General features: G+C 60.0%; 2 protein-coding genes across 6 annotated transcripts; one reads left to right on the top strand and one right to left on the bottom strand.

Annotated features, from left to right (window-relative positions):
* Window positions 1-7,009: 7,009 nt before the first annotated feature.
* IDUA (alpha-L-iduronidase) lies at window positions 7,010-23,410 on the bottom strand. 4 transcript variants are annotated; one of them, XM_032333539.1, is made up of 14 exons: window positions 23,125-23,409; window positions 22,217-22,357; window positions 12,118-12,203; window positions 11,863-11,970; window positions 11,485-11,580; window positions 11,190-11,392; window positions 10,912-11,091; window positions 10,598-10,814; window positions 10,040-10,252; window positions 9,837-9,958; window positions 9,631-9,756; window positions 9,482-9,558; window positions 9,000-9,100; window positions 7,010-8,847 (listed from the first exon to the last, which is right to left on the bottom strand). In XM_032333539.1, the coding sequence occupies exons 1-14, from the start codon at window positions 23,277-23,279 to the stop codon at window positions 8,741-8,743; spliced, it is 1,932 nt and encodes a 643-aa protein (XP_032189430.1). In that variant the 5' UTR covers window positions 23,280-23,409; the 3' UTR covers window positions 7,010-8,740. The 4 variants fall into 4 exon arrangements, 3 of the variants coding, with proteins under 3 accessions (XP_032189430.1, XP_032189432.1, XP_032189431.1); XR_004283325.1 differs by having other exon boundaries at window positions 8,731-8,847; window positions 9,478-9,558; window positions 23,125-23,410; XM_032333541.1 differs by lacking the exons at window positions 22,217-22,357; window positions 23,125-23,409 and adding an exon at window positions 19,940-20,041.
* SLC26A1 (solute carrier family 26 member 1) lies at window positions 15,327-21,454 on the top strand. Of its 2 annotated transcripts, none has more exons than XM_032333538.1 (3): window positions 15,327-15,341; window positions 18,600-19,218; window positions 19,898-21,454. In XM_032333538.1, the coding sequence occupies exons 2-3, from the start codon at window positions 18,628-18,630 to the stop codon at window positions 21,425-21,427; spliced, it is 2,121 nt and encodes a 706-aa protein (XP_032189429.1). In that variant the 5' UTR covers window positions 15,327-15,341; window positions 18,600-18,627; the 3' UTR covers window positions 21,428-21,454. The 2 variants fall into 2 exon arrangements, with proteins under 2 accessions (XP_032189429.1, XP_032189428.1); XM_032333537.1 differs by lacking the exon at window positions 15,327-15,341 and adding an exon at window positions 17,533-17,766.
* Window positions 23,411-23,969: the final 559 nt, after the last annotated feature.

The following is a 23,969-nucleotide window of genomic DNA, read 5'->3' as shown; positions in this document are numbered from 1 at the left end:
AGAGAAACTGGCAGCACTGAACACCTATTTAAGAAAGGTCTCAAACCAATGATCTTAGCTTCCAGGTAAAGAAGCTAGAAAGGATGAGAACCAATGAAACCCAAAGTAGACAGAGAAGAAAAATAATAATGGGTACATTAGAAATCACTGAAATTTAAAAAAAATAAACACAGGGAAAAATAATGACCCCCAAACCTGTTTCTTTAAGAAGATCGATCCAGAATCAAAGAGGGATTGATTAGTGGAAGGAGCAAGGCCACACAATTACAAATTTTACACATGTGAAAATATTAATAGGAAATGTTATGAATAATTTTATGCCAACAAATCTGACACATTAGATGAAATGTACAAATTCACTGGAAATTACAAACTGCCAGAGCACACTCAGAGAGAGATAGCCTGAATATGCCTATTAAATGATGTGAACTTTTCATTAAAAATCTTTCCACGAAGAGAACATCATCCCCAGAGGACTTCACTGAGAATTCTATAAAACATTTAGTTGGGGGCACCTGGCTGGCTCATTCGGTGAAGCATGTGACTCTTAATCTCAGGGTGGTGAGTTCGAGCCCCACACAGGGTGTAGAGATGACTAAGAAAACATTTAGGGAGGAAATAAATCCCATTCTTCACAAATACTACCAGAAAAGGGAAGAGAAGGGAATGTCTCCCAACTCATTCCATGAAGCCAGCAACAATATAAACAATATAAATATATATCATGATCAGCTAGGGTTTATCCCAGGGATGCAAGAGTTGGTTTAACATTTGAAAATCAATTAATGTAACTTACTATGTATTTTTTTTTATTTTTTTTAAAGATTTTATTTATTTATTTGAGAGAGATTTATTGAGAGAGATCACAAGCAGGCAGAGAGGCAGGCAGAGAGAGAGGAGGAAGCAGGCTCCCTGCCAAGCAGAGAGCCGGATGTGGGGCTCGATCCCAGGACTCCGAGTTCATGACCTGAGCCGAAGGCAGTGGCTTAACCCGCTGAGCCACCCAGGCGCCCCTATGTATTTTTAATATTATATTTACTTATTTATTTGAGAGAGAGAGAGAACGCAGAGGAAGGGGGAAAGGAAGAGAGAGAGAGAACCCGAAACACAGCCCGATGTGGGGGCTCAATCTCATAACCCCGAGATCACAACCTGAGTTGAAACCAAGAGTTGGATTCTTAAACCAACGGAGCCAGCCAGGTGTCCCTGTAACTTAATGTATTAACAGAAAGAAAAATCGTACAGATTATCTCAACAGAGGCAGAAAAAGCATTGGACAGAACCCAACACCTATTCCTGGTTTTAAAAAAGTCTCAGCAAACTAGACATAGAAAAGGCTTCTCCAAGCTGACGAGCCTTATGGGTGACATCATACTTAATGGCTAAAGACTGAGACTAAAGCTTCCCCTTAAACCAGGACTGGGCATTGGGTTTGCTCTTTTCACTGCGATTCAACATTATGCTGGAGTGAAGACTGGAAAGAAAGAAGTAAAATGGTCTTGATTTATAAATGACACAATCATCTATGTAGAAAATCTATGTGATCTGTAAAAGCAAAGCCACTAGAACCAATCGTCTTAGCGAGCTCAGCGAGATGCACGGTCAATGTGAAGAGGGTCACATGAGTGTGTACAGCAAACAGGGCTCTCGTACACTGCCTGTGTGTACAACTGCCTTGGAAAATAGTTTAGCAAGTTTTTTCAGAGTGAAGCACACATCAACTCTGGTCCTATGATATGGTCTTCCACCGCTAGGTATTTACCCACCAGAAAAGAAGGCACGTGTCCACACAGATCTTTGTGCACAAATGTTCACGGCAGCTTTATTTGTAAGAGCCCCAAACTGGAAACTACCCAAATGCCTGACGAGTGAGTGGGTCACCAGACAGATCCGCATCCATACAACGCGTTAGCGACAGACACTCACAACAACACAGATGAATCTCCAGATAGTTAGACTAAGTGAGAGAAACACAAAAAGTCATAAGATTGCACATTGTGTGATGGCATCTGTGTAACATTCTAGAAAAGCCAGGGGAGCTGTAGTGACAGAAAGCAGATCTGGGGCTGCTGGGGGCAGGGCGGGGTCCCAGGGCAGGTGAGCTGTGGGGGTCATTGATGTGCATGATCTAGATTGTGCTCACGGATGCAAACATGTCAAAACTCGTCAAGTTATATCCTTTAAATAGGGCAGGTTATTGCACTCAATAAAGGTATTATTTTCAAAAAGACAAATGCGGGGGCGCCTGGGTGGCTCAGTGGGTTAAAGCCTCTGCCTTCAGCTCGGGTCATGGTCCCAGGGTCCTGGGATCAAGCCCAACATCGGGCTCTCTGCTCAGCAGGGAGCCTGCCTCCTCTCTCTCTACCTGCCTCTCTGCCTACTTGTGATCTCTGTCTGTCAAATAAATAAATGAAGTCTTTAAAAAAAAAAAAAAAAAGAGCAAGATTTAAAAAAAAAAAAAAAAAGACAAATGGGTTGATGTGTCAGAAAGACAGAGGGGCCTTAATGGAGGGTCCGGGGAGGTGCTGAGTCGACAGGTGTCCAGGCACCAGACCCTCCCTCAGTGTCTGTTGAGTAGAGTGCATGAACACCTGAGTTGGGGTTGTAGATCAATTTGGATTTTTCATGCACAAACCTTTTTGGTTGCACTTTCCCTCCTGTGACCTGTCATTTCAACTCGAGATCCTCATGGGAGCTTTCCCTTAAAAGAGCACAGGGCTGGCCTCGTCCCTGGATCTTCTCTAGAACTACGATCTGGAGGAATCTGGACCCACTTCTTCCTGCCTTTGAGGGACACTTGGGGTGCTCCTTGTGACTCTCGGCCACAGACACAGTAGGGTGGGCAGCCCCACGTGCAGCCCTCTGAGAGGTGAGCTCACAAAAGCAGCCCCCAGGATAAGCCTTGGCCCCTTCCTAGGGTCAGCTGTCCCCACAGGTGCTGGCCTGAATCCCTGAGGGGATCTCTGCCTGAGGCCCAGCCATCCTGACCAGGGCTGATCGTGGACAAGTGTCCCTGATGGAGAATCCCACTCACCACTGTCACTGGCCCAGGGTGGTCCCGGTTGGGGTTCTCTGTAGCTCTCCCCAAAGGCAGAGGCCTGGAGCTGGGGAGAGGCACTGGGCACGGGGCTGGCATCCACAGCCTCCTCCCACATGGTGTCTGCTACACAAGCTCTCCCCTGGAGGAATGGCCACTCCACAGGCTGGCCCCAAAGCTCCAGGAGGAGGGGCTCGGCCACGTGTGGAGAGCAGTGGGGCTTCGGGCCCTCCTGCTGCTGAGTTGGGGTGTCTGCAGCTCACCCTGGCTTGGGCAGGGAGGGGCCGCTTACAGCATCCTACGGGCAGCCCATCTCCGCTGCCACCCCCGGGGAGACCCTTGACCAGGAGGGTGCAGGAAGATTTTTGGCCTGGTATCGGGGCACTTGGGCTGCACCCCAGGGGGCTGGGCAGGTGGTGTTGCCCTGCACGGTGATTCAAAGTGTTGGCAGGGAGAGGGGCTTGCATGATCCCCGGCAGTGGCACCCAGGGCCTCTCTCAGTCTGGGAAGGGTCTGCGTTCGTGAAGTTCCATCATGCCAAGGGCTGAACCCCATCCACGTCCCCCCTACCCCAGTGGACCTGGTGCCCACTCCAGGCTGTGGGCAAGGGCACCAGGCCCAGGATGGCCCTCATCGGCAGCACACACACCCCCAACCCTGCTGGGGCCCTGAATAGGGCCCGACTCCTTCCCTCCCTTCTCTACCCCCGCACTCTCCCTCCCTCACCAGGCCCACGGCCATCCCCTCCCCATTCTGGAGGCCAGGTCGTGCCCAGGTGTTTGGTGGCACCTGGCTTCTCTGACTTTGGATTCCACTTGGGTTTGGTCTACGCACGATCTGGAAGGAGTCCAAGGCAAGGCCAGAGGTCTATGGGACATCCCTCTCTTCTTCCCTCACACCTGTGAAGGGTACCACCTGTGCCTGCTGGCCTGGTCCCAGCAGGCACCTCCCTTGGGCTCTCTGGTCCCTGACCCCCTCTGTGACTATCCTGCATCAAAGCCGAGCCAGAGCATGTGTGTCCTCAATGCGAGGGCCCTGACTGGTGGGGCCAACAACACCCATGGTGGCCCCAGGACACAGACCTTCCACAAGAGCTCCTGGCATCAGGTGACTCTGTTCTGACCCTGTGGATGGGAAGTGGCGTCACCGGGACTCAAATTCCCCAGAGGGCGGTGCAGCAGTGGGTGGAGTGCAGGGGCTGGTTGCTATGGCAACAGCAGAGCCTGTATCCACAGGAGACCGCTCCATCTCTGAGAAAGGGAAGAAAGGAAAGTGAGTTGAGGGCCCGTGGGGCTGGGGTCTCTCTGGCCACAGGGCGGGCATACAATCCTACAAAAAGCTGGAGCAGCTGAAGTGTTCATTTGCTAAAAAATGGCCACTCTCAAGGAGAGGAACACCCTGATACCTGAGGCGGCCTCGGGCAGGATGGGCAGGATGGGCAGGAGAGCAGGGCCACTGGGTCCTCTAGCTGGGGCCATCACACCTCCCTGTGACCACGTCTGTGCCTGGGTCACCCCTCTGCCTCCAGAACCCAACAGAGGTTGGACCCTGATATAGCTTCCAGGAAGAGGGAGCATACCTCAGTCCCTGCGTGGTGTGGGCCACGCAGCTGCTGGGCTAGGCAGCCTGAACCCCCAGAGGGACCTGACTCTGAGCTGCAGCTACTTCTCAACACATCGAGGGACCTGCATGCTCCCGGGACCCGCAGCGGCCTGAGGCTCCCGAAATGCCCTTCTGGCCTAGACTGGCTCATGACTCAGAATGTAAGTTTCAAGAACACACAGGTGACACACACATGGGTGTTTCCGAAGTGGGGGGCCCTCAGGGCTCTTCTGCAAACAAGAGGGCATGGTGGCCTGTTCTCGACACAACCCATGACTGCAAGGCTTTGAGGCCCCATGTCCAGGCCCAGAGCCTTTGATGGTGGAGAGAGGTTGCGTCCCCTGAAAAAAAGAACTCAGAATCCAGTTACTATTAATGTCCCCAAGTATGTAAGGGGGCCCTGTGGCCATTTTCAGGAGATTGCTCTCCAACCTCTGGGATTACTGGATGGCCCTGAACCAATGCTAATGCTTGGAAGCCATCAGTCGCCCCCAGGAGCTTGGAGAGGTCTGACAGAGCCTGTGAGCCAAGCGCTTTGCAGACCCCTCCTGCCAGAGTTTCTGTAGTCCCCCGAAAGCAGAGAGTGGGGTGACATGTCCCACATTGGTTCCCTGTGCAGGGAGGGCCAGCACGGATGTCCCTGGGCCCAAACCACCGTGTTTCCAGGGAAGCCTCAGAGACCTGTTCCCATATCAGACTCAGGGTCCTTTCTGTGCTGTCAGCAGGATAGGTGGTCACCTTGCTCCCTCTGGTCATGGCTGACACAGCTGACAGTATGTTTCCTGCACAAAACCACACGGTGTGTCTCCTGACATGCAGCTGACCTGGCAAACGCCTCCTTCTCCACCCTCACTGAAGAGCAGAATCTGGAGCAGTGGCCTTCATGTGACGGGGACATCAGCATACTCCCACCCCCTTCTCCCAGGCTTAGTAGCGTCCCGGGGCTCTTGTTTCCTTGAGGACATTACGCTGACTGGACTGGGTGTGTGCGAGTTGTTGAGTGCCTGGGGTGCCTTAGTCCAGCCCATGTTGACCACAGGCTGGAAGATAAGCTGTCAAAGGCCAGGAGCTTTCAGGGAAGTTCTTGGGAACTGATGGAAACATTGGGATGTCCTGTAAAGTAACATCATGCCACCCGGGAGGACGGCCGGTCAGGCCCACGGTGCCTGACACAGCTGCAGCAGAGATGCCTCTGGGACGTGCCAACAGGAGGAACATCTCCACCCCAGACTCCTAGCCTCCCAGAGTAGGGCTATTTCCTCCTCCATCCAAATCCCTTATCCACTCAACAACGGCTGTGGGCTGGCCGCTGAGCTCCTGATAAGCTCTAAGCTGACTGACCCACGTGCCCAGCGAGAAGCATGTACGTGCTGTGTTCTGCCCTCAAGAGTGAGTAACGGGGACGGCGTCCAGCTGCTGCGGGAAGTGAGCTGTACGAACACGGGGGTCCAGCTCCCCTCTCCCCCAACCAACCCTGGCTTCACAAGGACGCTGGCTGCTAGGAAATGAGAAGCGTGCAGACATGGCTTGGGGCAAATGTGTACATAGACCAGTGTCTCTCAGTGGCCCAAGCTGAGGGCACACCAAGCCCAAGCATGGTTCTACCAAAGGTAGTATCCAGGAAGGTGACCAGCTGGCCCAACTCCCGAAGACCGGGACAGGAAGCTTGAGGCTAAGGTATGCATAGAAGCACAGAATGAGAGTGCTATCCCACAGAAACACCTCCATGGACGTGTGGGGCATCCCTTACATCTGAGACCAGTAAACAGGCCTCCCTGCCATCCTGGTGACAACTCCCGGAGACCAGGTACAGAGAGGTACAGCAGCAGGGGCAGAGGCTGTGTGTGGGCCAATCACCTGGACACCCCAACTCCCAGAAAGCCCAGCCACAAATCAGCAAAGACCAAGGCTAAGCCGTCCGCATGGTCAGAGAACAGGGACGCACCAGAGTCTGGTGACAAGCTGATGATGTGGACATCAAAAGCTTGGTGGAGACGGTGCCTTAGCCCCTGGAGGTCTAGGGCTACAGCACGGATGTGTCTCTGTCATCCTGACTCCCTGCTGACCATCCCAGAGCCACACTCGCCTCTAGAGGGGGACCCGTCCTCCCACCAGGACAACAGCTGTGCACCTGTGCCAGGAATTCATGGCCAAGGGGCAAACGGGGCGGGAGCTGCAGCTTTGCCAAATGCCAGAACACACTGGGCAGAGAGGGGAGCAGCCTCACGGCCTGAAGGACCTCTGCTCAGCGGGTTGGAAGGTCTTGGCATCCACGGAAAGACCTAGTCCACCATGGAACCCAGGCCCCCTCCCGGAAGCTGAAACAGCCCCTTCCACCGTCAGAGTCCCAACGACCACAGAACCAGCAGGTAGAGAAGAGGCTGCTTTACTGCTGGAATGATGGATCCCCACCACCATGGAGAAATGGAGTCCGTACTTATTAGGAGCTGAACTGTAACCCCCCCACCCCTGCAAATTCTTGTGTTGAAGTTCTAATTTCTAGTGCCTCCGCACAGGATTGTATTTGGAGAAGGAGCCTTTAAGGTGAGGAAAATGAGGTCCTGAGAGTGGGCAGTACTCCCACAGGACTGGCATCCCCAGGAGAGGGCAACAGGACACAGAAGGTGGGGAGAAGGCCGCCGTGGGTGAGCCCGAGCCTGGGAGAGAGGCCATGGAAGGATCCAGCTGAGCCCACACCTTGATCGCAGACTTCTGGCCTCTGGGCCTCGGAGAGAACACACTTCTGTAGCTGGAGCTTTGGGGTCGGTGGTTTGCTCTACTTTGTCATGACGGCCTGAGCTGGCTGAGACAGAGCTGCATGACAGGGCAAGAGGAACACACCAGGAAGCCAGGGACCCACCCGGCCCCCACTCTGCTCCCTGTAAACTAATGGCGGTCAGCAGGGAACATAAGGGCTGGGCCCCCTGGCACTGAGCTCCATGGTACCCACACTGGCAAAGAGGAAAAGGAACAGGGGCTGACTATGGGGTTCAGATGAAGAGTGATCAAGGTGACTTCTCCTACCCGCAATAAGGCACTTGGTGAGACCTTGGTGAGTCCTTGAGTTTTTCATGTGGATGGGCAGCTGGCAGGTTGGGGGAAGCCAGGGAGGGTGAGCAGGCCTGGTCTTCGATCCGCCCTTTCAGACCCACATCACCTCCCCCTGACCAAAGCCCAGGTAGCCCCAGAGGGCAGTAGAGGAGGAGAGTGGGATCAGGGCCTCACACCTCAACTCTTGCTCACAGGGCACCCCAGACTTGCTGCACCCCTGGGCTGAAGGTCTCTGCTCCTCACCAGGTGGCCTCTCCATACCTCTCTGTGTGGACCAGTGAGTGCTCCCTCACCTGCTCTGTGGCCCTGGGGTAGGAGGTAGGAGGCGGAGGGATCCTGGGTCCCACACTTCCCCGTGCAGCATCCCTGCCCACTGTCACTTATCTGTGAAGAGCCCCCAGTGTTCTTCATCTCAACATGCCATCTGTCTCCTTCTGGGCTCAGATATGGAACCAGGATGGCCCCAGGAGCAGGCACAGCTTGCAGCTGACATTGTGGGCCTTTTTTCCTGCTGGCCGTGGTTGGGGTCTGACAACCTGGAAGCCCCACCCCACCTCCCACCACGTGGAGTGCAGGGGTCAGCCTGCCTGGGCCTCAAGGAGTGGGTCCTCATCTGGGCTCCAAGCTGACCCCGGCAGGCCCCCTCTCGCTCAGCAGAATGGACATGGGACAGCAATGGAGCCCACTGCACCCAGCAATGAGGCCAAAGGCCCCAGGGAAACAGGAGAGCTATCCTAATGGCAGCCGGACCTCAGTCTCCACGTGCCTGGCCAGCGCCCTGTCCTAGCTCCCTCGGTGGGAGAACACTCTGAAGAGGAGGGACTTGGGGAAGGCCCTGCTCTAGCCAGGTTCCAAGTGTACCCTGGGCCTGGCCACAAAGGGTAACCCCAAGACTGACCAGTGGAAAGGCACTGTAAGGGGATGAGCAAGAGGACAGGAGAGGACAGATAGAGCCGACGGATGGGCCACTGGTGGTCCAACCCATCTCAGCTCCCGGCACCCCAGGCTGCGGAGTCAGCACACGTTCACAGTCACCAGGTGGGGAGGGCTTCATAGGGCAGGGACTTCCACATAGTGCACAAGGTTTGAGAAAGGGCCTGGTCGGGCCCAGTAGTCCACGGCTCGAACCCGGTAGAAGCCAGAGGTGACGGCGGTGTCTGAGGGCACAAACACATCCGTGTGCTCTTGAGTGATAGCCCCCAGGACCCGCCCCAAACTCCCAGAGCTCCCTGGAGCCCACCCCACGGGACACTGTGCCAGGGCCCAGAAGTGGGGCAGCTGAGGCCAGGGCACAGGGCCACAGGCACACCTGGGCTGAACACAAAGAGGTTGAAGGTCGACGGCTTGCTGCTGACAGGGGCGTACATCTCACCATCCGTGGAGAACTGGATCTCATAGGTCCACAGGCACCTGAGGGGACCAGTCAGAACCAGGGCTGGCGTCCTGGTGCAGTGGAGTATAAGGCAGAGTCACAGCCCCTTCTCTGACCCCTCCCCCCGGGTGCCTGGCCCTCCTCCTGCAATGAGGACAGGCCACATTGATGAAGAGAGGGGACTGGAACCCAGATGCCACCTGCCAATGTTCCCTGCAGGGCCAGGGACCAATGTCTTGGCCATTTCTGTGTGAGAACAGCGGGAGCAGTGGTATGACAGGCAGAGGTGGGGACCAGTTGGAGAACCAGAGTGGAGTGACCACGTGGGCACTGCAGCCTCAAGAAACTGGGCATAGACAGGGACAAGCAGCTCCTACAGGGTGGGTATTAGGGGAGTGGGAGTGAGTGCACTCACGCACTTGGAGCCCACATGCTCATCCGACCAGACCAAAAGCACCTGCCCACTGGTCAAAGGCAGAGCACGGAGCCGGGTCACCTGCAGGGAGAGAGGCTCCGTGACTGGGGGGTTGGAAGGGCCTGCGAGGCGGGGCAGGAAGCGGCTACTTGCCTGGCCTGGTGGCTTCTCAGGGCGCGCGCACACGTGCACCAGCAGGAGTGAGGGCAGCTGGAGCTCCGGGCGAAGGGTCAGGCGGCCGCTGGCAGGGAAGAGCTGTGGCGCCACAGCCACCGGGTCCTGGGGACAGGAACTGGTGGTACTCTGGGCCTTGGGATCGCAACAGCCGCCCTGCCCCATCCTGCGCCCTGCCCGCCGACCTCAGCTGCGCGCATGCGCCGGAATTCCTCTGTGGAGGGGAAGACCGGCTGGCCGAGACGCTGCCACTCGCCATGTGGACTGCAGAGCTCGTTGTCCAAGTACAGCGTGACGTAGACAAGCCCTGTGGAGCCAGATGCTGGAGCCACGCCCCACCGGGCCCGCCCACCAGAGCCTCGCCCCCTCCCCCAGGACCTCAGCTCACCCGGGCCGGGAGGCACCCCGCTCAGGCGCAGGGTCAAGGCGACGCTGCGGTTGGCGTGGGTGCGCGTGTCGTCACTTGCATAGATCAGCACCGTGGCGCGCCAGGCATCAAGGGGGCCACTGGGTCTGTGGGCGCTGGCTAGCACGCCCACTGTGTGGTTGCTGTCCAGCACGGTCCCGGCTTGCGACACCTCAGCCCAGAGCTGCTGGCGGTCTACAGGGCCGGGGTGGGGTGGTCGCTAGGCAGAAGTCGCGGCCTCCCAGGGCTGCCCTCCAGGGCCTGGCTTCCCACCATTCATTGCCCGCCGGTAGGGGTCCAGCCCCAGGAGGGCCACAGTGACCCACTGAGCTGGGGAAGCGGGGTGGTGAGGGGCAGGAAACTCCCCCATCCTCCCCCATCCCCAGCAGGGCACATACATCGGTGTTTCCCCTGCCTGAGGGCCTTTGCACAAGCCACTAGGGCCCTACTGAGCCTGGGTCCTGGCCCCACCCAGGGTGCCCCCGGCGGCCTCCTCTGTCCCCAGTCTGGGCTGGCGCCGGGTAAAGGAAGGGGCGATACCCAGCAGGGCCAGCAGCGCCATGGCGGTGAGCACTGGCTTGCGCAGGAGCTGCACGTGCGGCGGCCGCGTGTTGTTGACCTGGAAACGCGCAGTGAGCGTGCGCTGCGTGAAGTAGTGCGGGTGGTAACTCAAGAAAGCGTTGTCGTTGCTCAGGAGCGCATAGCGCATGGCCGAGCTGGTGTTGGCCAGCAGCAGGTTCTGGTGCTGTGCGATGACCTGCGGGCATCCAGGTGTCAGCGCTCTTCCAGGCGCCCAAACCCCGGTTCCCCCAAAGGAACGTGGCCCAGGGGGTAGGTCCTGGGGGCTGGCCTACCTTTACCACCATGGCCGCATAGGTCACGTCAGCCCTCCAAGGCTGCGGCAGGGACCAGCCCACCAGTGGGTCCGCCTCATCGTTGTAAATGGGGGTGTCAGCAAACTTGGGGAAGAGCTGTTTTATCTGTTGCACCGTGGCCTTCTCCTGCTCCAGGATGTAGATGGAGCTGCCGGCACCCTGTGGGAATCAGCCTCAGGACCACTGGGCTGAAGACCAGGTGGGGCTGCAGCTGGCCGGGGTCCCTGTCTAGTGGAGGGGCAGGGGCGGTACTGTACCTTTTTGTGGAGGGAGATGTAGTCCAGCCGCACACCCGACTCCCCCGTGAAGAAGTTGGTGCCGTTGTGACAGTGCCCCAGGAGGCCCCAGCAGAGCGGGGATCGAGGCCAGGGGTGGAAGGAGTCCCCGGGGCCGCCGAGGCGCAGAGCAGGGCTGGCAGCCCGCAGACCCTCGGAGCAGGCGTCGTAGTAGTTCAGGAAGCCTGGGCCAGAGGGAACTTGAGTCCATCCCCTGGTGCCTGAGGGGCTGCTCCTGCCCCTTCTCCACTCACAGGACCTCAGAGCCGCCACCCACCTTGCATGGTCATGGACACGTTGTCAAAGTCGTGGTGGTCTGGCTCATTCCATGTCTCGAAATTCCACTTGGAAACATGTGAGAGTCCATACCGACCTGCAGAGTGTCCCCACTGTCACACATGCTTCCCCCTGCCCTGCGTGGGGAATGCCAAGCCTATCCCAACTCACAGGAAGTCTGCCTACGGCTGGACACTTGGCTATGACAAGGCTATCCAAACCCATATGAGCCCACTGCACCCTGCCTGGCCTCCTTCCCCATCAGGAGACCCTGGCTCAGGGCTCATGAGAGAGAAGACCAAGGAGGTGGCCCAGGTGGTATGGGAGAGCCTGACCAGGAACGCCCACCCTCTCCCTCCAGGGCCTGTGCCCTGCCCACCAATGTATCTCCTGGCCACGAGAGAGACCAGCTCCTTCCACTCAAACACCTGCTTCTTGTCCTCGAAGTTGGTGAAGCGTTTGGAGGGGCTGCCCATCAGCTCAAAGCCTGCAACACAGAAGGTAGCTGTCCGGCCAGGGGCCCCAGCTGCCCGTACAGAGGCCAATCCTCTGCATATAACCAGCGAGGACTCAGAGGGGTCAGGTCATGGGGAGGGGACAGGACTAGAGTGCCGAGGGCGGGGCTGCTGCTTACCTGGGAGGAGCTGGTTCTCCCTGAGAAGATCCAGGTACCGATCCAGATGGGTGAAGTTGTAGCTCAGACCTTGCCCAGCTGATCCCCTGTGGAAAAACAGTGAATGTCAGGCCAGAGGACAGTGGGACCTGGGCTGAAACTGTCGCCACATTCAAGCATGTAGGGAGCCTGCAAGGTGCCACACAGGTCTCAGATCCAGACTCCTCAGTCGGTCTCATCCCTTGGAAAACACCAATGATGGCAGCCTAGCAGCCATTCACAGCCTAGTATGAACCAGTGTGCCTGTACTGGAAGCCTACCCCCAAGCCTTCAGGAGCTCAGAACAGCTTTGGGCTCAGGTGTGGCATGTGGCAGGCAGGCCTTTTGGGAAGGGTACAATAGAATGGAGTACAGGAAAACAAGTCACCCTACAGACAGCTGACTATGGAGTGGGGAGCCATGAAACAGGGCAGGACCTGGGGGACGCCACACCCTGCTTCTTGGCATCTCCTGGAGGCCAGGGCTCCAGATTTGTCTCAAGAGTATTCCTCTTCCCTCCCACACTCAGAAAAGGGAGAAGGGCAGCCTCCCCACCCTACTTCATTCATCCCAGACTGTGGCCCAAATTCTTCCAGGTTCACATTCTGGGAGGAGATAGAAATCATCAGGCAACTATTTGAATCTTTAAGAGCACATCAGATGTACCCTGAAAGGGAAGGGCCAGGGAGCAAAGGATCAGGCAGGGAGGGCCTCTCTGAGGTCACGTCTAAGACCTACCAAGTAGTGAGACAAAGCGAGCAACAGGAATGCTGGGGGAACAGCCAGGGCAGCATGTGCAATGGCCCTGAGGTTGGAGCAAACTCGTAGTGATCGAACAGCAGAAAACATGGAGTGGACCTGGGACACAAAAGGGTGCAGGCTGTGACAGGGTCACAGAAGGCCTTGTTCCCAAGGTGAGGATGGGCCCCTGACTCGGAGTGAAATGGGGAGCTCTGTCAGAGATCCAGCGAGAAAAGTGCCATGACTTTGTTTTGAAACTTTTTTTTTTAAAGATTTTATTTATTTATTTATTTATTTATTTGACAGACAGAGATCACAAGTAGGCAGAGAAGCAGGCAGAGAGAGCGGGGGAAGCAGGCTCCCTGATGAGCAGAGAGCCCGATGCGGGGCTCAATCCCAGGACCCTGAGATCATGATCTGAGCTGAAGGCAGAGGGTTTAACCCGCTGAGTCACTCAGGCGCCCCTGAAAACTTTTTTTCAACAGTTTTAGGTTTATAGCAAAACTGAGAGGGAGGCAGAGAGACTTCCCATTTTCCCTCTGCTTGCACGTGGGCTCAGCCTTCCCTGTGAACCATGTCCGCACCTAGTGGTATATCCCTTATGGTGGACCAGCCTCCATGGACACACCACCATCACCCAGAGTCCACAGATGACATCAGGGTGCTCCTCGGGGGCGCATGTTCTGTGGATCTGGACGAGGGCATCAGGGCAGGCGCCCACCACCACAGTATCACCTAGAGTTGCTTCCCGGCCCCCACATGACCCGTGCTCCCCCTGTCCACCTTCCTCCTCCCAGCCCCCGACAACCACAGATCTAACAACTGGCCCCATAGTTTTCCCTTTTGCCATGATGTTTGGAAAGGTCCCCCGAGAACAGTGCAGCACCAGTACTGGATGGTGGCCACAAGGCAGCAGAAAGGAGCTGGATGGAGCAGATGGGCTTACAAGGTAGAAGGGACAACCTGCGGATGGGTGGAGTGGGTCTCACACAGCCCCTCACACTTCACCTGAGCAGCTTGGCCAGTAGGGGTACAGGTGGTCTCTGAGGGTGGACCTGGCATTGAGGGCTGAGGGAGGAAACTGGTGGCCTTGCAGTCAGGCACAGGCAAGGCCCCAGGGCGGAAGGAGTCGTGCAGGGGTACGTCGCCCAAGCTGAGGGGCACTGCCTCCGGAGGAGCATAGGCAGGTGGTCCGGCAGGCCTCTCAGGGCTCCCCCTAAGAACATGCCTGGTCCCTTCAAGGTCTGTCCCAGGAAAGAAGGCGGCTGGGGGTGGGAGGGCCTGCAGTGCGCCCTCTTGTGGCCACTGGGGAGAAGAAGGGTGAGGTCACGGAAAATCGGGTCCTGGGCAGCTTACATCTGTCCAGCTCTCCATCCCACACCACAGTCTGGCCCACAGTCATCTCCCTGGGCACAGTGAGGACATGGATAAGTCAACACCTCTCCTCTACGTTCTTCTCTCTCCCACGCCTCGCTTTGTACAGGGTCAAGGCTGAATCTGGGCCGGGGCTTCAAAGCCCACACTGGGACCAGGGTAAGCCACCACACATGTGGGCCTCCTGCTCCTCCCAGGCCCGGTACTCTGCTTTCTCTGGCTGGCCCTTCTGTGCAGGGCTGCGTCCTCCCACTCCTGAGGCCCAGCAGGACAAGCCTCTGGGCAGTGGGGCTCACCTCCCTCACCTGTTCCCCTCCCATCCAAAGGTCAGGACTGGTAGCAAAGAAAACTAACAAGCAGTTGGGTAAAAATTAAATGTGCAGAGCAGACGGTTCCAAAGTCCCACTGCTGTGGGGGGTGGGTGGGCAGAGGTGATGGGGTGACCAAAGGGAAAGTTAGGACATGTGCAGGGGCTCCAGGCTCTCCCTCTAGCCCCTGGAGGCAATGACCCCAGCCTGCACACACTGGGCGCCCAGCAGGTCTCAGACATGTGCTGCCATGTGTGGTGTCCTGGGCCAATGAGGTACCACGGGGGAGCCCCAACACAGAGGCATCCCCAGCCTGTCACCCTGGGTGGGTAGGTGCGTACCCTGGCCCGGCCAGCCCTCACAGCTAAGGATACCCTGCGGGCCAAAACAGCCGTCCCCAGGGCCAAAAAACCCACCTCAGAGTGACCCCCAGCCAAGGAACCCCAGGGAGCAGTCCTTGGGCTCCACGGTGGGTGTCTGGGTCCCCCCTCTGCCTGGCCCCTTCAGAGTGAGGAGCTGAGACCTCAATCAGGGAGGCGGCTGAGCGGTGAGGTGAAGTGCACAAAGGCCTGGGTCTCCACTGACCAGCCTGCATTCTGCGGCCTGGGTCCGAACCTGGACGGGAGGCCTCGGGCTCCTGGCACGTGGGCCACGGCTGCCGCGGATGCACAAAGGGCTCATTCACGCGCGCCGGCGGAGGTCGGGCTGCACTGAGCAGCACCCCCAACCACTGCGGGGGGGGCCTGAGCGCCTGCGCCAGAGGACAGTGCGGCGACCCGCCCGGTGAGTGCTCGGGTGAGAGCGGACCGGCCGCGGCCGCGCGTGCTATGCGGTGGGGGTCGCGCACGGAGGGGACGTGGGCGAAGACGTGGGGCGCGCGCTCCCGGAGCAGGAGGGCGGGGCCGTGCGCGCTCAGAGCGGGAGTGGTGTAGGGGCACGCAGCGGGCTAATGGACCCGCCCCCTGAGGGAGCTCGCAGCCTCAGTCTGAGCTTGGGGCTAGGAGGGTGTCGGGCTAAGGGCCGGCTGGCGGGAGAGGCCGGTGCTCTCCATCTTCCCAGCCAGCACCGGGGGAAACGCGGGTCTGGTCCTCAGGGCCGTGGAAGCAAAACGCGCCGCAGACCCGGCCCCTTTGCACTCAGAGTCGGGATGCAAATAAGCGTACTTGACGCTTTAAAACCGAGATAAAGACAAATACTAAGGAAATAACCATGTGGTTTAGGGCTGGGCAGACTCCCCCACAGGGAGGTTCCAGGAGGGCGAACCCCAAGGCCCCTGTCCGGGAGAAGTCTGCAGCTCCGTGGGCCGGCGGAGTGAGGGGGTGTGGGCCTCAGGAGCCCCTCTGACAAGCAAGCGCCCAGGAATAGGTACCTATGTGCGGGGCCAGACCACAGGTGCCCATCACCAGCCTCAATGCAGAGAAGCTGGGGAAGGGCACATTGGGGGCAGGGGGAGGGGGTCCTGCAAACCTCTCAAAGGTCAGATGTGACCTCAACTGCTACTCCTTCACCTGATTTAGACACCCAGCCCCAGCAGAATGTGAGCCCAATCCCGGCCAGCAGGGGGAGGGGGGTGGGCGAGACTGGCTCCCTGCTGCAGCTGACAGGGTGGAGGCTCTGGGTGGGCCCACTGCCCACTGTGCCCCTCCCAGAAGCAGCTTTGCCTGCCCTGCATCTCACCCCTGGTGCTTTCCCACCCAGAGCCTCCAGAAACCCCTGCCCCTCCCCTTCCTAACTCAGGAAGGGCCCCTTCCCATGCTAGGTCCCCACCCCGAGGAGCCCCTCTCCTCCAGCAGCACCCAGGCCCCCTCGCCCAGCGCGCACACACTAACCCTGGCTGCCACTGCTCTGGGCACCAAGGAGTACTTTCGGTCACACAACCCCAGGGAGTTCTCTCACTGGCCCCCTGCCAGTACTGGGGCAGGAGATAAGGTAGATGCCCCCTCAGAAAGCTACCCTCCCCTCTGCACCCCAAGGTGTGCCTGATGACCCCAGGAAAGGGCCTGAGGCTCTCCTGCTCTGGGCAAACAGCTCCCCACCAGAGGTCACGTGGGTCCTGGGCTGGACATCCAGGGTGGGGGGAGAGGGAGACCCTAGGTGTGTCCTGGAGGGACGGGAGAGCACTAGCAGCTATGGCACCAGGGCAGCCCAATGGGATGGGCCCCTTTGCACACATAATACTTCAAGATCTCAGTGATGGAATTTCACCTCAGTTATTCGGTATAAAGGTGGGGGACCTGAGACCGCTACAGTCCTCGTACGGTTTCTGAGGCACGAGGGTAACCATCTAAAGCCATCACGTGCCTTCCCCCCAGCCCTGGCCCATGCTGGGCACCTGTCAGTCATGCAGGTGCTCAGACCACCCCATCCCCTCCCAGCAAGAGGGCACCCCTCCTGAGTAGTGTATCTTGGTGCCTGCTGGCCCTCCAGCAATCCACACGCGTGCATGCACAAAAACCTCACACCCGCCTTCCACACAAGGACATGGAACAGAGGCTGAGGATACAGCTGCCCAGGGCCACCCTGGCCAGCGCTCCGGCTCGGACTAGATCTGTCCCTCCTTACAACAGGAAGGGTGACCAGGGACAGGATAAAGAGCTCGCCCCTCCCCCAGGGTCCCTCCCCCTCCTCGCCTACCCGTGGGTAGTTGTGGCGAGGACAGTAAAAGGCCCCAGAGCTGAAGGGTCCCTTGCGGCCTGTGTCCCGGGGGACTTCCGACTCCCCCAAGGACCCCAGCATCCAAGCACCCTGCCCCAGGCACTAGGCACCCTCGCCCACCGTGTCCCGCACCTGGGCCAGCGCGGGGAGGCTGGGAGCTTATCAGGAGGCCCCGTACAATTGTTTGTGAACCTCTGATTACAGTGCAAGTCCCTGGATTAGCCGACAGGTAACACCGGTCTGGGGGAAACCCATGACTCAGCAATTTTAGGGGTAAATAATTTAACTGCAAGTCCAGCTGCCCAGGCAGTCAGATGGTCACCACAGAGCACTGCCCCCAGCGGGCACGACATCTGCCACGGCTGGGCTCCTGGCTCCAGCTCCACACTCGAATCCTGCTGCCCACACCCCTCCCACCCCCCACCCCCCACTGGCCAACAGAAGCCAGAGGGCTCTGGAGGCCCAGCCGGCCGGCTCACTCCAGCCCCAGAGGACCCACAGGCCAGCTGCCTCGCTACCCTCCTGCCCCCCAAGCCTGTGAGGGGCTCCTCAGGTAAGACCATCCAGGGCCCTGCTGTGGAACTGTGAAATCCCTGAGGCGACCAAAGAAGCCAGCTCCCTGGGGGAAGGGAGTGTGGGACCGGTTTCAGGTCTCCTCTGTGGACCCGCAGGCACAAGGCAGATACCACTGAAGCAGTCCCCTCCCACACACCCGGACCTTGGGGGCCATGTACTGAGGTCTTCCCAGGAAGGAAACCCACTCGGCGTCCCTCTGGAGTTCAGGGGGCTCTGGCTCCCCGAACCTCCCGCCATACAGTCCTCCACACCCCGGGGAGATGCCAGGCCCTGTGTTGTGGACCAGGGGTGGGAAGGCAAGAGCAGGCCGGGCCCTGGAAGGCCCACTGTCCTTGGGACACAAGGGACAGTCCCACACTTTTGTTCACGGTACACCTGTGTGGTCTGAAGAGTATTATTACACCCTGGGCAAGGAGACCCCACAATTCTGGGGGATGAGGCAGAGGACAGAGACCAGTCACCCCAACCTCCCTACCCCCTGGTCCCCACTGAGATCACCCTCCCAAAGCCATCCCAGGAATTCTGGCACAGAGACTGGGGTGGCCAGCGCTGCTGGCCCAGCACAGATTTGGGGTCCCAGGATCTCCAAGGTTTAACAGGGCCTCAGGAGGTCTCCCTCCTCTGAGCCCATGGTACAGAGGTGATGGAAGGGCTGCCAAAGGGGACCATGGTGGTTTGGATGGGTGACAGAGGGGCCACTGCCTGCCCGGGGAAGTGGACGGGAAGCAGGGGAGCTGGGTTTGGCCATGCATAGGTCTGGGGCTCTGTGCTGCCCTCTGACCCCAGCAGTGACACACGCGTCCGTTGCAGGTTCCCCTGAGGAGTGTGGCGGGCCAGGATGGAAGTGTCTGCGGAGGGCGCGCCGCAGGGCACGGGGCCAGTGCTGGTGCGCCGGCGGTCCCCAAGGTCCCTGGGCCTGCGTGAGATGCTCAAAGCCAGGCTGTGGCGCAGCTGCACGTGCAGCACGCAGAGGGCCTGGACGCTGGTGCAGGACCTGCTCCCCGCCACCCGCTGGCTGCGCCAGTACCACCCGCGGGAGGCCCTGGTGGGTGATGTTATGTCTGGGCTGGTCATTGGCATCATCCTGGTGCCCCAGGCCATCGCCTACTCGCTGTTGGCAGGGCTGCAGCCCATCTACAGCCTGTACACGTCCTTCTTCGCGAACCTCATCTATTTCCTCATGGGCACCTCGCACCACGTCTCCGTGGGCATCTTCAGCTTGCTCTGCCTCATGGTGGGCCAGGTGGTGGACCGCGAGCTCCTGCTGGCTGGCTTCGGGCCTGCCCAGGAGGGGCCCGGGCCTGGGGACAACAGCAGCACCATCAACACCTCGACTGCTGTGGCGGGGCTCAGGCCGCAGGACTGTGACCAGGACTGCTACGCCATCCGCGTCGCCACTGCCCTTACGCTGGTGGCTGGCATCTACCAGGTGAGGGGCCACCCAGGTGGGGGTTCTACAGAGCGAGGTGCAAGCCCCTTGGGTGCTTACCACCTACTCGGAGGGCCAAGCCCAGGGCAGTGTAGAGTCGGGGCCTCGGAGGACAGTGGGTTTAACCAGCAAGGACAGGACAGAGCTAACAGAGGTGGGCACGGGATAGCACCCCAGGATGGGGGCACCCAAGGCTCTGAGGATGCCCAGGAAAAGGGACCCTGTCTGGCGAGCTGTGGCCTAGACAGGAAGGGTCGGCTAGAGCTGCGGACTGGCCTGACTGGCTCACATAGCCCCCTGGGTTTCCTGTCTCCACTGGGACCCCGAGGGACTGCCTCTCTTCCCGCAGCTTCCCCATGCCCTCAGCTCTCCTGGACCAGGCCTGTCCTGTCCACCCCCAATGTCACACCCTGCCAGGGGCCCCAGGTCTCCCAGGACGGGGGCAGTGCCCCACGCAGGACAGGGGAAAGGAGCTACTTGCTGCTGCCTGGAGCCCGCACACGGAAGAGGACCTGCAATGAGCACACGAGGCTGCGTGTGCTCCTCCAGCGTCTGCTGTGCTCGTGTGCACACGCACATGCAAGGGACTCCACACACAGTCCGCTCAGGAGACAGGCAATGGCAGTGAAGGGGTGAGGGGCTCTGGGCTTCCACCACACTCACTCCACCCTGTCCGCAGGTACTCCTGGGCATGCTCCGGCTAGGCTTCGTGTCCGCCTACCTGTCTCAGCCGCTGCTTGATGGCTTTGCCATGGGGGCCTCGGTGACGATCCTGACCTCCCAGCTGAAGCACCTGCTAGGCGTGCGGATCCCACGGCACCAAGGGCTGGGCATGGTGGTCAGCACGTGGCTGAGCCTGGTACGCGGCGCTGGGCAGGCCAACCTGTGCGACGTGGTCACCAGTGCCACGTGCCTAGCCGTGCTGCTGGCCGGCAAGGAGCTCTCTGAGCGCTGCCAGCGCCGCCTGAAGGTGCCCCTGCCCACGGAGCTAGTGGTCATCGTGGCGGCCACGATGGTGTCCCATTTTGGGCAGCTCCATGAACGCTTCGGCTCCAGCGTGGCTGGTGATATCCCTACGGGCTTTGTGGCCCCACGGGTGCCAGACCCGGGGCTGATGTGGCGCGTAGTGCTGGACGCAGTGCCACTGGCCCTTGTGGGCTCCGCCTTCTCCATCTCTCTGGCGGAGATGTTTGCCCGGAGCCATGGCTACTCCGTGAGGGCCAACCAGGAGCTGCTGGCCGTGGGCTGCTGCAACGTGCTGCCAGCCTTCTTCCACTGTTACGTCACCAGCGCCGCACTGTCTAAGACCCTGGTGAAGACGGCCACTGGCTGCCGCACGCAGCTGTCCAGCGTGGTCAGTGCCGCTGTGGTGCTGCTGGTGCTGCTGGCGCTGGCGCCGCTCTTCCGGGACCTGCAGCGGTGCGTGCTGGCCTGTGTCATCGTCGTCAGCCTGCGTGGCGCCTTGCGCAAGGTCAGGGACGTCCCGCAGCTGTGGCGGCTCAGCCCGGCTGACGCGCTGGTCTGGGTGGCCACCGCGGTCACCTGTGCGCTGGTCAGCGTCGAGGTGGGGCTGCTGGCCGGCATCCTCCTGTCCCTGCTCAGCCTGGCTGGCCGTACCCAGCGCCCACGCGCCGCCCTGCTCGCTCAGATTGGGGACTCTGGCTTCTATGAGGACGCGGCGGAGTTCGAGGGCCTGGTCCCCGAGCCTGGGGTGAGGATATTCCGCTTTGCAGGGCCGCTCTACTACGCTAACAAGGATTTCTTTCTTCGGTCCCTCTCCAGCCTCACGGGGCTGGACGCAGGGCGTGCGGCCACCAGGAAGAAGGAGCGGGGCCTGGAGGCCAGGGTCAGTGAGGGAGACCCTGTCGAGGGCATGGACCTGGGCCCAGGGACCAGCACGGCGGCCCTGGTATCCACGGCAGCTGGCTTCCACGCTGTGGTCATCGACTGTGCACCCCTGCTCTTCCTGGATGCAGCCGGTGTGGCCACGCTACGGGACCTGCGCCGAGACTATGCAGCCCTGGGCATCATGCTGCTCCTAGCCTGCTGCAGCCCCTTGGTGCGGGACACCCTGAGGAGAGGCGGCTTCCTTGGGGAGGACCAGGGTGACCTGACTGAGGACGGGCAGCTCTTCCACAGCGTGCATAGTGCCGTGCAGAGGGCACGAGCCCGCCACAGGGTGCCAGCAGCCACGGACTCCGCCCTCTAGCAGAGCCTCCATTCTGCCCCAGGAGCCCTCCTCAGATATACGCACACCATTGGTCACCGACATCAGTTGCCACAACTCCTCCAAGACTGATGCTGTGCCCCTCTGCCCTGGAGGGAACACACAGAGGCCCCTGACACTTAAACATCCAAGAGCGACTCCCTTGAAACAAACCGCCCCAATGCCAGCCCGGACCACAGGCTGAGCATCCAGGGCCCTGCAGGGTTGATTTGATGCTGGGTGTCACGGTCTTATTTGAACAAGGTCCCCGAGGCAATCATGACGCCTCCAAGGTGCCAACAGGATACTGGTCCCTTGCCCCGCCCAGTCCCAGTCCCAGTCCCACTGGGTGAGAGGTGGCAGCTCTGGCCAGGGGCAAGAAGGTCTCTATGTCTCTCGAAGTCTTCCAAACACACACCCAAGTGTTCCTTATGTGCCACGCCTTGGCTGGGTGGAGCCCTGCAGGGCCAAAGGGGAGGGGGTGTGACCAACACAACTTCAGCCCAGCCCCTGGGCAGTCTTCCTGCAAAGCCTGACTGGCCAGCGCACTGCACAAGGTCTGTGGGTGCATGGGCGCTAGGCCAGCCACAAAGCTGGTGCAGTGGGACACCCACCTGCCCCCGAGCCTCTAAGTGATGTCCAGCGGGCTGCCAGCTGTGCCCAACCCAGGAGCCACCCAGCACCCACCACAGCCCCCAGACTGCACGGCCCGCACACCCGGACAGAGTCCTCCTCTTGGCCTCAGTCTTCACCTCCATAAAGGGGGTTCTGCCAGCTGTCCCCATCACTCACCTGGCTGTGATGAGCTCCAGCAGCCAGTGGGTCCGGACCTGCTCAATGCCACCATGAGGGACAGCACCCACATAGGCCAAGTTAAGCTGCTGGTCCCAGCTGAGGTCATACTGGTCAGCCTGGCTGTGAGGAAGTGGGGGGCTGGGGACAGAAAAAGGGGGATGTGGCATGAGTCCCATGGACAGGCCCAGGCTTGCCCAGGACACCCGTCTCCAGCAGCTGGACAGAAAGTGCCTGCCAGTGAATGTTACTGTCCCTGATGTAATAAAATGAACCCTCACACCAGGAATGTCAGGAAGTCTCATGTTTATGGAAAGCAGGGGCTCCCTGAGGGGAGAGGACCACATCCCAGTACCCTGCTCCTTCCCCTTCAGTCAGGTGCTCTCAGCCAGAAGCAGGCCACAGAGGGGGTGGGAGCCATAGGGAGGTGGGAGACAGGGGCAGGTCTGAGACATAGCAGGGTGGGAGACAGGTCCCCTCGTAGGGATGTGTGACGTCACTGTGGCTGCCCCCTCAGGAGGGTCCTGGTCTGCTGCCTCTCCTGCGCTCCGCCTGCCCCAGGTGGCCAGCAAGCAAACTCAGGGCCTGTCCAGAGGCCTCTGGAACCCACTCAGAAAACCCTTCTTGGCACCCAAAACACTGCCTGGAGCCCGCGGACAGAGAAAACTCTGGGTCTGACTGACGGGGGACCCTGAGGATAAGCAGTAAACCAGCCAGCGGCGGGCTACCGCCCGGGCAGCTGTCCTCCCATCAGAGCGCCTAAGGTGGGCCCAGAGCGCGAGAGGGAAAGGGTCTCTCCAATGCAACCAGGGGGACCCAGAGCGTGTCCCGGGTTCAGGAGGAGCGCGCGGCGGGATGGAGGCGAGATCGGCCTCTAGGGCCTCGGTTTCCTCGCACGGAGCGCTCACCAGAAGCCGGTGCTCCTCCAGAAGGGCCGCAGGGGCCGCAGAGCGCGGGCCGCGTCCACGAGCACGAGGTGCGGGGCCTCTGCCAGGGCCCTGGGCGTGGCCAGCAGCGCGGCCAGCAGCGTGAGCAGGGGGGTGCAGGAGCGCGGTGCCCGCATGGTCGGGTGGGCGCGGGGGCGCACGGTCGCCGCAGGCCCGGCGGGTCGTCTGTGCTCCGGGAGCCGAGGGCTGCGCGGCGCCGACCCGTTCCACCTCCGGGTCGCACGCCACGTGACTGCCGCGGCGAGTTCTCGGAACCCGGGCGGGGCGGGCCTGGCGAGAGGCGGGGCCGGCGAGGGGGCGGGGATTGGGGGTGGTCCCCGCTGGGCTCTAGCCGGCGCAGCTTGGGTCGCGGCCCCTTCCCAGCCCCGGGGCCTTCTCTGCTGAATTGCGGCTGTGCGCCGACGCGTCCCGCAGGAGCGCTGCGCCGTCCCGGGGCCCGAGCGAGCTCTTTTCTGATTCGCGCTTCAGAGGGTTGCTCCGGAGACCGGCAGGGAAGTAGCCGAATGCGCGGGTCAGGCGGCCACTTGATGGCTCTGACCTGCGATGGCTGGATGGTGTGCACAGGTGGTCGGACGGGGGCACGTTCGGAAGATGAGCGCTAGGATCTCCAGTGGATGGGATGCAGGGGGTGGGAGAGTCAAAGGAGAGCCCGTGCAGGGTGGGCTTGGCTCAGGGAAGTGACAAGGAGCAGGTGCGGTCAGGGCGCAGGCCGGCTGGGAGAAACCGAGTGGACCTTGCTGACAGCTGGGTGGCCCGGCCTGGCTGTGCTCATTCTTACACTCCACGTGCAGGCGCACGCGTGGCAA

Source organism: Mustela erminea, chromosome 2 (assembly GCF_009829155.1).
Source record: "Mustela erminea isolate mMusErm1 chromosome 2, mMusErm1.Pri, whole genome shotgun sequence".
Classification (NCBI taxonomy): Eukaryota; Metazoa; Chordata; class Mammalia; order Carnivora; family Mustelidae; genus Mustela; species Mustela erminea.
Note: the sequence above shows the minus strand (reverse complement) of the source record. Positions and strands in the feature narration are given on the sequence as shown.

Coding starts and splice junctions, on each gene's coding strand:
- SLC26A1 (XM_032333538.1), top strand. CDS start 18,628: ATGGAAGTGTCTGCGGAGGGCGCGCCGCAGGGCACGGGGCCAGTGCTG. Junction 19,219..19,897: donor TGGTGGCTGGCATCTACCAG/GTGAGGGGCCAC, acceptor CCCTGTCCGCAG/GTACTCCTGGGCATGCTCCG.
- IDUA (XM_032333539.1), bottom strand. CDS start 23,279: ATGCGGGCACCGCGCTCCTGCACCCCCCTGCTCACGCTGCTGGCCGCG. Junction 10,815..10,911: donor ATGCGGCCATGGTGGTAAAG/GTAGGCCAGCCC, acceptor GGATGCCCGCAG/GTCATCGCACAGCACCAGAA. Junction 9,101..9,481: donor GATGAGCATGTGGGCTCCAA/GTGCGTGAGTGC, acceptor TGGTCCCCTCAG/GTGCCTGTGGACCTATGAGA.